We start from the raw sequence: 12,272 nt of genomic DNA on the forward strand, positions 1-12,272 counted from the left end.
TGCCAATTCATTTAATTTCATGGAATGAGCCCACTTAGGAGAGGAGCAGCGGAAGGCACAGCAGGGATGCACAGCTCATTTTCAGTAAATTCACCGAAAAAAAAATAAAAATTATAAGCACATCCTCTGTGCTATAGTGCACTTGTACCCAGCACAAAGCAGACCCCTAGCATGCTTGCAGGTTATGTACAGAAAACGCATTTTAATACAGAGGGGATGCCTGCCGTGAGCGTGCTTTTGGGTTTCCCAACCCGCATGGGTGCTGCTGCTGGCCTCCTGCTCAAGGCAGCCCTTCATGGTGCCACTGGAGAGGAACAAGGGAGCCCAAAGAACCTCAAAGGGCTGCTCACAAGGTCTCCAGGCACTTGCTGCACAGGATTCCTTAGGGGGGGGAGGCTCAGGGCCAGGCTGGCATCAGCCCGCCCGTGTCTACCAGGGCAGGAGAGATGCTGGGGACGGGTGCTGCGAAGATGATGCTTGAAGCAACTTGTTTTGGGGAAGAAAAAGAGAACTGAAAGCTCCAAGAAACTTTTCACTAAGGAGAAAAATCAACATACTGAATTAGGGACTTTCTGAAGATCTTTTAAGGAAACATTACAGGGAAATTAATTCATTTTTCAGCTTTAAAGAAGACACTTAAAAAAAATAAAGAAAGAAAAAAGGCATGCTGCCCTTAGGACACCATTAAACACAAACTAGTATGAAAACCTGGGAACTTTGACTAAATTGAGATTAAATTTCTTTGGGGTTGTTTTCCTCCCTGCCACAGGCACACCCCGCTTTTCATTTCATTATGTCCTTAACTATGTCCTTAACTGACCCGCAGGGCTGGAGGTGGATGACCTTCCCCTCCTCCTCCTCCTCCCAACCCATCACCCTCAGCCCTTCGCTGCAGCGAGCACCCATCCAGCCACCCAGTGAGCCTGTCTTGGGCACGGATCCAGCCGGAAAAATGAATTACTTTTCTTGGTGGGGTGCATTTTAAGTGGATGAAGATGATTCATCGCCGCAGATGCGCAGCTCCGCGTGCCAGCAGCGCGCAGCTGCTGCGGGGTCACTTTTAGCAACAGCCCGGATCGGGGCCGAATCGATCTGGCTGTGAAACACGACAACTTCACGCTGTTGAATCCCAAGTGTTGCAACACCACAATTCCCTGAATTCAATTAAAAATATGATCTTAGTCCCTGCAATAAAATAACCCTGAAGGCTCCAGCCGTGCTGAATGCCGCGCGCTCACCTGCACGGTGCGCTCCGGGCTTTTTGAGCCAGTGCCCCTACTTCTAGGGCAGCAAAACACATGCATAATAGAAAGACAAGCACTTAACAATCCAATCCATCTTTATTTTGGTAGTTCTTTCTGCTGGAAAATGGAAAACCTCAACTTTACAAATAGAGCAGAATGGTAAAATAGGAAAAAAAAATAAAAGTAGTAAATCAACTGCAAATGATTCAAAGTGCCTGACTGTGACATCAGGAGTGTTACAAACATGTTTAGACCCACAACCTGCTGTTTCCTGCTACCAGAACACTGTATGTCTGCTAGATTAGGGTTTACTCACTGCACAGATGTTTTTAAATACGGGTTTTCTTGGTAACATGAACAAAATCAGACACATTAAATTCCTCCATATAAAAATACATCCTTATAATAAGACCACAGAGTAAAGGCATCTTCAGATTTCTGGATACACTGGCTAATTACTCATCGCAACATCCCTGCAAAGCAGCTAAGGATCATTATGCCTGGGAAAGGCAGCACGAAGAAAGATGGTTTGCCCCAAGGGCCACAGCAAGCCCAAACCCCACACTGCATCCTCTTCCAGGTGTTGCACAGAGTGGGGCTCAGGTTGTATGGCCAGCACTTGGTACATCACTGACAACAGCTGAACAAAGGGACTTAATCTGCAGGATTAAATCTTAGACTTCTCGGGTTATTCTAGAGTTTAATTATGCATGTTTTTTCCCTGTTCTGGCAATTATAGACATCATCTAACACTTTGGAAGACTTTTTCTACAGTATACTGTAATTCCGGAGATGTCTTGGGGTGGCACCTTATGCTACATTGAAAGCCAAAGCCACAACAGCAAAAAGATCCCACCCACATATGAAGTTAACTCAACGTGCCAGATCCTTTATACAGGAGGTTGCACAACTACAGTGCCACATCACCTGGGTTACGCCGGGGTGAGGAACAGGAAAACCAAGCTGAGGAACTCCAGGTGCTAACAAAGTTTTCATAGGGTCTGTTTGAAATGTTAGACATAAGAAACTATGTGAAATAGGATGATGTTACCCAGACAGAAATCTCATTGTACAGAATTACCTTACAGCCTATTAGGTGAAAAGGACTAAAATTAGAAAAGGGCAGCAATGGGGCTGCATGTGCAGAAAGGACGAATTCAGGTCATGGTCCTGGTGCTACCACAACTCCAGGGCTCAAAGCTTCACCGCAAAACAAAATCTGTACCCTGAGCTGCAGCCTGAGGGTACGAAGGAAGAAGTGAGAGTTGTACATCTCCCTGTGCTGGGGTGAGAAACGTTTGCATGATGACAAAGGAAAACAGATCTGGGCTGTCAACGTGATGAAAAACCAGTATTACACAGACTATGTACAAACAGCTGGGCCAGAGAAGTCCTCATTAACCCTTGGTTTCTGAATTTCCTCAAGAAAAGCAAAGGTATTTTCTAACTTTAACGTGAAGATGCACAATCGATATGACTTATGAAGCCAGTGTTTTGATAAAAATGCATCACTAAATTTGTTCATTGCAGAACACAATGAACAGTTAACAATCCTCAATTTCACATATAAAACTAAAAAAAGTGATGATAGCTTTGTGTAGAAAATAATATATTTTAAACATACATCTTTTGGATCTTAGGATAAAGAACTATGTATTCTTCTCTTCGTAGTGCTTCTATGCAAAGTAAAGGCACGATTCCTACGTGTGAGGTTGTGAAGTGGAATCTTATTCTTTTGGGTTTATGAAGGCGAATGGAAAACTGCCACGCTGGGATGAAGCACGCTATGCTGAGCACACTACGGCATTAGTTACTGCGATCACTACAAGGAAGGACTAGGATATCGTGTTGCATGTGCTTATGGATTCACCGCCAAGAATGGAAACAGCTAAAGGGACTGCCTCCAGCCCAGCCGGCAGGATACGTCGCACCCCACAACAGAATTGGACTGTTTCTGACACAGACTCGAAACACATTTCTGCAAATCCCATAACTACACAGCTATGTCTTTGTACTTTTACCAAGCTGGGGAGGGGGGGGAAGCATCCACTTCTGTGTACCTTGTTTAACCCTACAGTGCATGCATTACACACAGCAGTGCCGCCACACCTGCCAGTCTGCAGCAGAAAGGACCACGAGTGCTGACAAGGGCTGGGTTGCAGCTGTAAGTGAGCAGTTCCAGGCTGGCTGGACACCAAGCTAAGCCTGTGGACCCTTCAGGACCCTGCTTGCAGTGAATACGGTTACATCGGAGCGATTTTCCCCCTCTCCAAAGCAGGTGCATCTTCTAAGCGTGAGCAGGGATGGATTAGCCACGGGGATAGGACCTCGTGGGGACACACACGGAGCCTCGCTGGGCAGACAGCGATGCCTGCAGGGGAAGGATGCTCCAGGGGAGCTGGCGTTGCCCAAATGCCCAGCTTGCAGCGAGGGCAGCCCAACCTCGGCATTGTCAGAGCACAGCTAGCAGCGGTACCGCTGGGGCAGGCACCAACGCCAGGAGATGCCCAAGTGTCCTGGCAGCGTCTGCTCACTCTGTGTGAACCAGGAACCAAGCAGCAGAGGAGGAATGTCACAACAGGCAGAGTAATGGTGGGGATCCTCACTGCTTCCACCAGTATCGCTTGGGCCGGGATGCTCAGCGTTCCCAAATGCCGTTCTCCTTCCCTGCCCCAGATGCTTTCCACGTACTGCCCTGGCAGCTCAGCTCCCCCAGCACGACACGGTGTAGGGGATCATCACTTGCACAAAGCACCAGCAGCCCGGCGAGCCGTCGGGATGGCGAGGGGCTCAGAAAACGACCCTGTCCTCCTGTGTCCTCTCCCACCACAGCGTGCTGTTCAGGGTGCCGAAGCTGCTGTCCTCCTCCTCCTGCTCCCTAGCAAGCTCCACAAAGACCTTGAAGGGACATAAGGGAGATGAATGTGCCAGGTTCCTTGGAGGAACTCGCTCAGTCACAAGACAATTTACGGTAAAAGCCTTAACAAATACAGAACATATTGCTGCAGATCCGACTTGGAAGTTTTTTGTATTTTGGATTTTTTCCTCTTTGCTCCTACCCTCCCACCTCAAAACACTGGGAAGGAAGCTGCACCAAATACGAGCTGAAAGCATTTGTCATCAGTGGTAACTAATCCAGATTAAGCAATAGTAACCTTCAGTTTTACCCCCTTTTCATAAAAAAATAGCAATGTCTATCTTTCTAAGAAATCACAGCGATAGTTCCACTAATGCCACAATTATTTTTTTCTTTGTTCTAGCCAGCACATCTGGCCGGACTTATTTTAAAATGTAAGGGGAAAACGGGAATAAGGGGAACTGAAAGTCCCAATTCATGTTCTGGGGAAGTACAGCCCCACTTTCCTGATACCAGAGAAGTCACCAGTGGAGCAGCCTCAGCCCCTTGGAGCTGGGCACCGAGCTCCAGCTGTGGGTACAGGGATGCCCACAAGGATGCATGGCTTAGGGCCCGTAGACGTGAAGTTAATCTGCCCCAGACCCCTATAGAAACCCCATCCTGAAAACTTTAATGCCTAAGCCTGGCATGGATTACTTTCATGGAATAACATTTGCTTCAACATACCTGTTCCAGTGTTGCCTGAGAAAAGCTGTACTCCTCGATGTTAAAGGTGTGTTTTACTGTTAAAAGAATTCAAAAGAAAGCATATTTAAGCATACTTCACTATCTGAGACAACTGGATTTAAAGCATTTAAGCTGGTACATGTGCTTACTGTTGGCTTCACAAGAAACAGGGATGGCAACAGCAATAGAAAAAAGGAAATTAAATGGATTTTCAACATAAATGCAAACGTGCCTCTGCACGTGGAATGAAGGGAAACACATCAGCTGTGGGAGACAGAAAGATTTCCAAACACGATGGGTGGCAAGTGCTTAGTTACCTTCTTCCAGCTTGGAAAAACAATGTGAAAGCGACTGTACATCTTCTCTAGGGATTTTATACGCCAAGATAGAAGCAAAACTGAAACAATCAAACAAAACAAAATTAGCTTCAGGTAAAAAGCAAAAATACAAATATCCAAGTGAACAAATTTAAATCATTTACTAAAGACTACTCGAGGCGTTTTGACGAGTTGTCCACACACAAGAAAAGAGGGATGGCCCAGCTCCAAGAGAGCAGAGGGGTTATAACCTGTTTGAGAGCACCCTGGTTGGGATGCTTCAGCTGAAACTCACCTGGGCCTGCTTGGTGCTTTTTATGCCCTTCAGCTGAGAGTCAGCCATTTATATTCTACCTATAAAGTGACACACAAAAACTCCTGCCAGGGCTTAAACGATGAAGTTTTGCCTTTCACACCAGCTCTGACAGGGGTCACGCTGCACCCAGTGCTCCAGAAGAGGGACCTGCTTTACCCTGCACAAGGGCTTGTGAAAACCAAACTCTCCTTCAAATCTCCCCCATGGGAAGGATGTGCCTTGTGCAATGCCTGCAGTGCTCTTTCCGACATCCTCAGCAGCAGTCACCAGGAATTCAAAGCTGCTGGGGGAAAGCCAACCAACCCACCCTCAACCCCAGGTCCCCACAGTTCAACCAAGTGTTTCCAGCTATGGGCAGGGATTCCGTGCCTCAGAATTCATCCCATTTCCAGGATGACAGAGAAGGAAGCCATCACGCAACAGTTATGCAGAAATCTGGTTTTGCTTCTGCTATGCCACTTTTGCACACATGATTCAGATGCTTGGCCCTAGTCGGTGGCACGAACACTTCGGGTTTGCTGACTTGCAAAACATTTTTTTTTAAGCTGTATGGGAATTTTTTTTGTCAATGTTAGCATTATGGCATTCCTTACTCATTACTGATGAGCTGCTGAGAAATCAGAGACTTGTATTAAGCTCAATGTTCTCTGCTTATTTGTTAAACATTACCTTTCTTGGCGATTTGCATTGGGGAAGATGTGCAGAATCTGCCTCTGCAGATACTCCATCTGCTGTACATCAGGTGTTTCCCTTAATTTCATTTCCAAGAAGTATCCTCTGCCAAATTTACTCTTCAGGTGTTGAACAGTGCCTATACACCTACCAATGGCAGAGAGAGAAAAGGTGGTACATGCTTTACACCACACTCAAAAAAGCAGACTAACATCTAACAGCCCCTTTACACACACTTAATTTTGTTCCAGGTTGGGACAATTGTTGCCTAATTTTTAGAACAAGGCTCCATGGCCAGCAGCTGCCCCATTTTCCACTGCCAGCAGTACCTGAGCTGCCCAGCCACCAGGATGGCCACGCGGTCACACACAGCATCCGCCTCCTCCATGTAGTGCGTGGTCAGAATGGCTGCTCGCTCCTTGTTTTTAAAGGCTGCTCGAATTGCCCGCCTACAAAACAGGAAAAAAGGAATTCCCAACCAGGACACTACTGAAGCAACAGCAAAAAACAACACTGGGCATAAAATGCTAGGAAGATACTGGGAGGGGAATCATCAAATAACGCTGCTGTTATAGAAAAACGAATTCAGTCTTTGTTTCCTTCTGGTTGCTGAGGTTTTTCAACTGTCCTGGTCAAAGACAGCTGAATGTCAGTATTTTGCGGAGAGGTGCACAGGCAGACTGTCCCAACACCAAGTGTCCATGCACTGCATATTACATTTCTCCTCTCCTGTTAGGTGTGCAGTGACTCCCTGCAGCCCTGGGCTTGGTTTGTGGACTAACGGCAGAGCAAGGTGTCCCACTGAGGTTTTTTTTTTTTTTTTTTTTTTAAGAAAGATGACTCAAATCTCATACTCCTCGTATTCCTTTACTTTGAAGATTTCTTTCTCCTGACTTCCATGCTTTTCACCCCGGGGCTGTTCCAGGAGAGGACACAGGGGGTGTGCATCTTGCCCCCCAGCTGGTAGCATCAGCAGTGATGGGGCTGCTCCCCAGGACCAATTCCCAAGCGGACAGGAGCCCCCTGCCAGCACGGCACTCACCACATGTGCTGCTTGGCTTTGGGGTCCATGCCAGTGGAAGGCTCGTCCAGCAGCGTCACCCGCGGGCTGCCCAGCATGCTCAGGGCAAAGCAGAGCTGAAAGGAGGGCAAAGGAGCAGGGTAATTGCCATGATGCCTCCTGCAAGCAGGCACCATGGCAGCTTTGGAAGCAATTCCATACCTTGCGTTTCAGCCCGACTCCCAGCTTCTTCGTTGTCTTCTGCAGGTGGTCTTTTAAATCCAGGGCACTTGAGATGCTGTGGAAGGAGAAGCAGACATGAAAAGTCCAGGTAACACAGGGTGTGGTGGTTCAGCTTTCTTCTCATCACACTGGAAGCAATCAGTCCCATTTAAGAACTGAATTACAAAGATTTGTAGAGAAAAAGCAAAGCAGTTAGCAGCATCAGAGCTGGGCGCTTCTGTCTGTCACAGGCCCTGTGTCCCAGTGGAACCGTGTGTTGACAACCCAGACATGGCTCCAAGCTTTGGCCTCCCTATCCTTGCAGCCCCTGCCAAGGCTGTCACTGGCATTTCACAGTTTTTTAGAAATAATAAAATACAAAAAACAATTGGATTTTGTGCAGTTTAATCTTTATCTCCTAAGCTACAAACTAAAACTTGATGAATTTGCTAAAATGATCTGATCATAAACTCAAAAAAAAAAAAATACTGTGTTAGGAAAAGTGAAAAAAAAAAACACCAAAACAGTTAAAACCTCAAATGTTTCTATAATAAACTACTTACCGTTTTACAACTTCCTTAACATCAGTCTGACTCATGCCTTTGATAGCGCCATAAATTTCAAAATGTTCCTGCAGTGTAATATCTGGCCACAGTGGATTAGTTTGAGGACAGTACCCCACGAATTTAACCGAGTCATCGTCGCTGTTCACTCCAGAAGAATAATCTCCCATCAGAACCTGCAGAAGAACAACAGCTTCAGTCGATAATATTGTCAGTTTTAGAACTGGTTTTGCTGAAGACTTAGCAAAAGACACTCAGGAAGGGCAGCAGTAATGACAAATGTTAAGCATGGATTCACTTTCTGTTTGGTTTGTAGGAAGGATATACCTGCCCGCTGGTCGGCTCAACCTCTCCAACAAGCATGTTAATTAACGTGCTCTTCCCAGCTCCGTTGGGTCCTAATAATCCCAGTATTTCTCCTAAGGGCAGGACAACACACAAAACACTGCCTGTGAGGTCAGACAAATTAATTCACAAAACCAAGAGTCGTTTTTGTAACCGAGGCAGCTCAACAGCAAACGATCCAACTCGAACCTTTCCTCACGCAGAGAGAGACGTGTTTTGTTGCCACTTTCTTTATTCTCCTCCCCAGACGGAACTCCTTCCTCTCATCATACTCCTTGTGCAGGCTGCTGACCACAATCGCTGGCATCTAAGAAAGGAGAGAGGAAGGAACAGTGATGCTCTGGCACGCTCTGCACGGAAACCATGTCCCCATGACCCGTGGTGGCTGCAGCCCCCAGCAGCCACTGAATTTAGGGTTTGGGGCTGCAGCATTACCTCCTCACTATTGGGGTTGCTCAGCGCTTCCTTCACCCGCAGCCTCTCCGCCTTCACATCTTCATCTTCGTTCTCATCACGCGGGGCATCCGGCAGCTTCCAGGTTTTGACTTTTGTGAAGCATTTTCTAAGGGGAAGAAAACAGCACGAGGCCTGCGCTCAGCATTCCGGTGGAGCAAAGCTTTCTGAGAAATCAATCCAGATTTGCTCTCCGGTTGATACAGAAAGCTTTTGCGCTTGCCAAACCTCGGAGTAATGTGTTTATGCTGCGCATCCGAGAAGCCCCAAAAGAGTTGAAGGAGCTGTCAGTGTGTGCAATTATGCCATTTTAACGCTGAGCTCTTTGTTAGAACATCCATCTCTGATGATGCAGTGGGAAGGGAAGTTCATGGCTGCAAAGCAAGCAGCAGCTCTGCTTCGGTGGAAGCAAGTCACTGCTGCCCCTGCAGTGCTGCTCACCCTCCTGCTGGTGGGCACTCACAGCTGTGATCCTGGTTATACATTATCAGAAGAGGCATTGAAATCCCCTTATTAACCTTATTTTTAAGTAGGATTGCCCTCAAAATTTGTAGTTCTGTATAAAGATAACTCAAAAGGAAGCAAAAGCTGCACTATCCCCCATAACTGTATGCTACGTATTGCAGTTCAACCACCTGCATGATTTTTAAGAACTGCTTCCTTGGACTTACTCCTTTTTAAAAGTCTGCTCAATAGAGAAACACACCTGAAAAATGGATCCTCTCGAATTGTCCTCCCTCCGTTCTTCACCTCAAAACATCGCAGCAGGAAGAGCCACACAACACACTGCAAATAGGGCTAAAACAAATAGAAGTCATTTGTCAGAGCACTGCTAGCCCTCCGGGGATGGAGATCCTACAGGTAGCCCTATAGGCAGCCCCACCGGTGTGACGAGTGATGAGAAGCACCAGCTCTTCACCACAGAAATGCTGATGGCTCTGAGAAGATGAAATATATTCTTATGCCCCTGCTTTAGCCATGAAGAGCTGGCAGTAAAGAGAAAGTCTGCTTTGATTTAATGGCAATTGCTTGGCTTCTAGGAGAGAGACAGACTGTCCCCTGCTCTGGAGTTCGTCCTCCATCGGTATGGACTCCCATAATAATCAGAATTAATGACAGCACTGTTAGTAACTCTACTGAAGCAGGAGATATTGAGTTGGTAAGTACAGCAAGTTTTACTGATATTGTTCTGCTGCAATAGCCTGCAAAGCAGCAGACCCCACAGATGCTGAGCATTAGATCAATTTTTTACTAATGCAGATGCCCAAAAAAAAGGGGTCTCCCAGCTGGAGTTACCAATTCTCTATGGCAAATAATGATGCTTACTGCTATAACTGCCACCAGGAGCCTGTCCCATGGGTCATGGTATTCTCCATTCTTCTGTTTGTCTGTCCACGAGACCTAACAATGCAACAAAAACCCTGTTTAAGAAAATAATTACCTACCAGAGACCACGTATTCTGCATTGCGCTTTACCCTGTGAGCTCTGTGCAGATCCGGATCAATGTGCCAAACTAGCCCAGCCCCACAGGCTGAGCAGCACATGGCTTTCCTTTCGATATTTAATGGTAGACTTGTGTCTTTCCTCATGTTAAACCTGCAACACTCTGCTTGCAGGAAAAAGGTGACTTTTTGCCAGCAGCTGCCCTTCTTCATGCAGTAACTGGCTACTGATGGCACTATGCAGGTCCCAGTCACATCTTTAAAGGTGCCCACCCGATTCCAGCCATTTGTAAGCACTCTGGAGAGCATCTGCTTTGTGTCCTTACCTTTATGAAACAGATCAGACAGCCGATAAGGGAATAGATGGGAATGAAGATGGAGAAGACATAATGCAGGGTGGTGGTCACTGTGTAAAAATCCAGAAAAAAGGCCACTTCGGTGACAACCGTACACAGCAAAGCTGCCTATACAAAACAAAGAAAAAAAATTCCATTTTCATTCAATTCTGGCTCTAAAAGTGTACGTTACTTAATTTGAGGCATATTTCTAAAGCTTTTGTCATTTAGTATATGTCAGTAATAAAGAAACATTGGTAAATATTCGATTTCTTGTGCAGTAAGGACACAGTGAAATGACCAGGCTGGAAAGGCTGGCGTGGCTTTGGAGAGAATCAGGCCTCCCAGTTAACCAAAGCTGAGGGAAAGTTACTCACCACTGAGAATATAAATGACCAAAATTCTTTTGTATTTTGGACTTTTTTAAATGTGAAGGAGACGACGTAAGTGAACAGCACGACTGACGGGACATAGCCAATCAGGCAAAAAAGCTGCAGAGACAAGAAAGATTTCTCAGGAAGCGTGCAGTATAAACCCATTTTTTTTTTGTATGTTTATCAGCTGATGTTATTTTAGGGTTGTACATGATTCTGGGTACAGCATGTGTCTTTAAATACAGAAATAGATACATAGGTAGGAACGCCCTTGGATGTAGTTCCATGTTTGCTGTATTTACTCTTGCTTTTATTTAAAACAAAACAAAAAACACAGGCTCCCATACATATCAACCTGATGATTTTAAGAAATATTACCAAGCCCTCCATCAACGTTAGCATTTTTGCAACAATCAGAACAAGGGACGGATGCAGCAGTAACAGATCAGCCCTGCGGTCACACCCCAAACCTGATTAGCGCAGAGCTACCAATTCTGGGAAAGAAGCTGGGAAAATCCAATTCTTCTCAATTACAGCTAAGATTTCAGAAAAGCCAGCTCCAACTATAAAAGATATGATGGCTTGTAGCCTCCTTAGTTTATGCATATGCTGCAATTCATTGCGGAGCTGGTCTGTGTTCAAAGTCACCGCAACCTTGTCATTAGCAGAGTGCCGATGCAAGCGGCGCAATTATCAAATGGCAGCAACAGCGCAGAGCAAATTGAGCAAAGAATGACAGCGCACTTCCTTGGAAGGTTCTGGTAATTTAAAGCTCTGTTTTATTCTGGTTCTCAGTTAAACCCTAAATCCTTCCCCCCTCCCCCCTCAGGGGAAGAAGAGGTTTTGCCTTTGGTACATTCAGGCTGGTGCCTCTGCACCAGGAACCCTGATCAGGCATTTTCTGTATACATTGTTTTGGAAAACCCTGCTGAACCATCTAATAAAAATAAATGCTTGTGGAAAATAACAGAACCAAGCCCCTGCACCTCTGTGTGTCCTCAGGTCCCCACCACACTCACCACAGCCATGAACTTGCCGACGTAGAAATAGATGCCATAGTGGAAGGCAAAGAGACTGCCTATCATCAGGACGAGGATGGAGAAGAACAGCGGGAGGTCAACGACAGCTTGGCCCACCCAGTAAGCGGACGGATAAAGCCCTGCTATTTTCAGCTGTGTGTATGCTTTGATCTGCAACAGGAAAAGAAAATGCCCACGATGGTCATCTGTATTGGTACATGGGTGGGCTCTCATTTCTTGATCTGACTCACCACTTTTACATGGACATTGTATACATGTAGAAGCACATCGCCCACTTGTTGCTGATCCTAGCTGCCAAAGCACGTAACATTTCCACAGAAAGCCAAAGGGCTTTTCTGAAACCTGCTCTACCCGATGCCACCAAC

General features: G+C 46.1%; 1 protein-coding gene across 3 annotated transcripts in view; it reads right to left on the bottom strand.

Moving 5' to 3' along the window:
- Positions 1-1,321: 1,321 nt before the first annotated feature.
- Positions 1,322-12,272, bottom strand: part of ABCA5 (ATP binding cassette subfamily A member 5) — a 31,893-nt gene continuing 20,942 nt past the window's right edge. For all 3 annotated transcript variants that reach the window (XM_084491749.1, XM_084491747.1, XM_084491748.1), the window contains exons 25-40: positions 11,887-12,057; positions 10,871-10,984; positions 10,485-10,622; positions 10,042-10,116; positions 9,422-9,513; positions 8,698-8,824; positions 8,452-8,569; positions 8,245-8,336; positions 7,918-8,093; positions 7,355-7,430; positions 7,175-7,269; positions 6,462-6,581; positions 6,130-6,279; positions 5,145-5,224; positions 4,828-4,883; positions 1,322-4,142 (exon numbers count right to left, since the gene is read on the bottom strand). In XM_084491749.1, coding sequence (XP_084347875.1) covers positions 4,035-4,142; positions 4,828-4,883; positions 5,145-5,224; positions 6,130-6,279; positions 6,462-6,581; positions 7,175-7,269; positions 7,355-7,430; positions 7,918-8,093; positions 8,245-8,336; positions 8,452-8,569; positions 8,698-8,824; positions 9,422-9,513; positions 10,042-10,116; positions 10,485-10,622; positions 10,871-10,984; positions 11,887-12,057 — 1,788 coding nt within the window. In that variant the 3' untranslated portion in view covers positions 1,322-4,034. The remainder of the gene's footprint in view (positions 4,143-4,827; positions 4,884-5,144; positions 5,225-6,129; positions 6,280-6,461; positions 6,582-7,174; positions 7,270-7,354; positions 7,431-7,917; positions 8,094-8,244; positions 8,337-8,451; positions 8,570-8,697; positions 8,825-9,421; positions 9,514-10,041; positions 10,117-10,484; positions 10,623-10,870; positions 10,985-11,886; positions 12,058-12,272) is intronic.

This window comes from Aythya ferina, assembly GCF_964211825.1.
Source record: "Aythya ferina genome assembly, chromosome: 18".
NCBI lineage: Eukaryota > Metazoa > Chordata > Aves > Anseriformes > Anatidae > Aythya > Aythya ferina.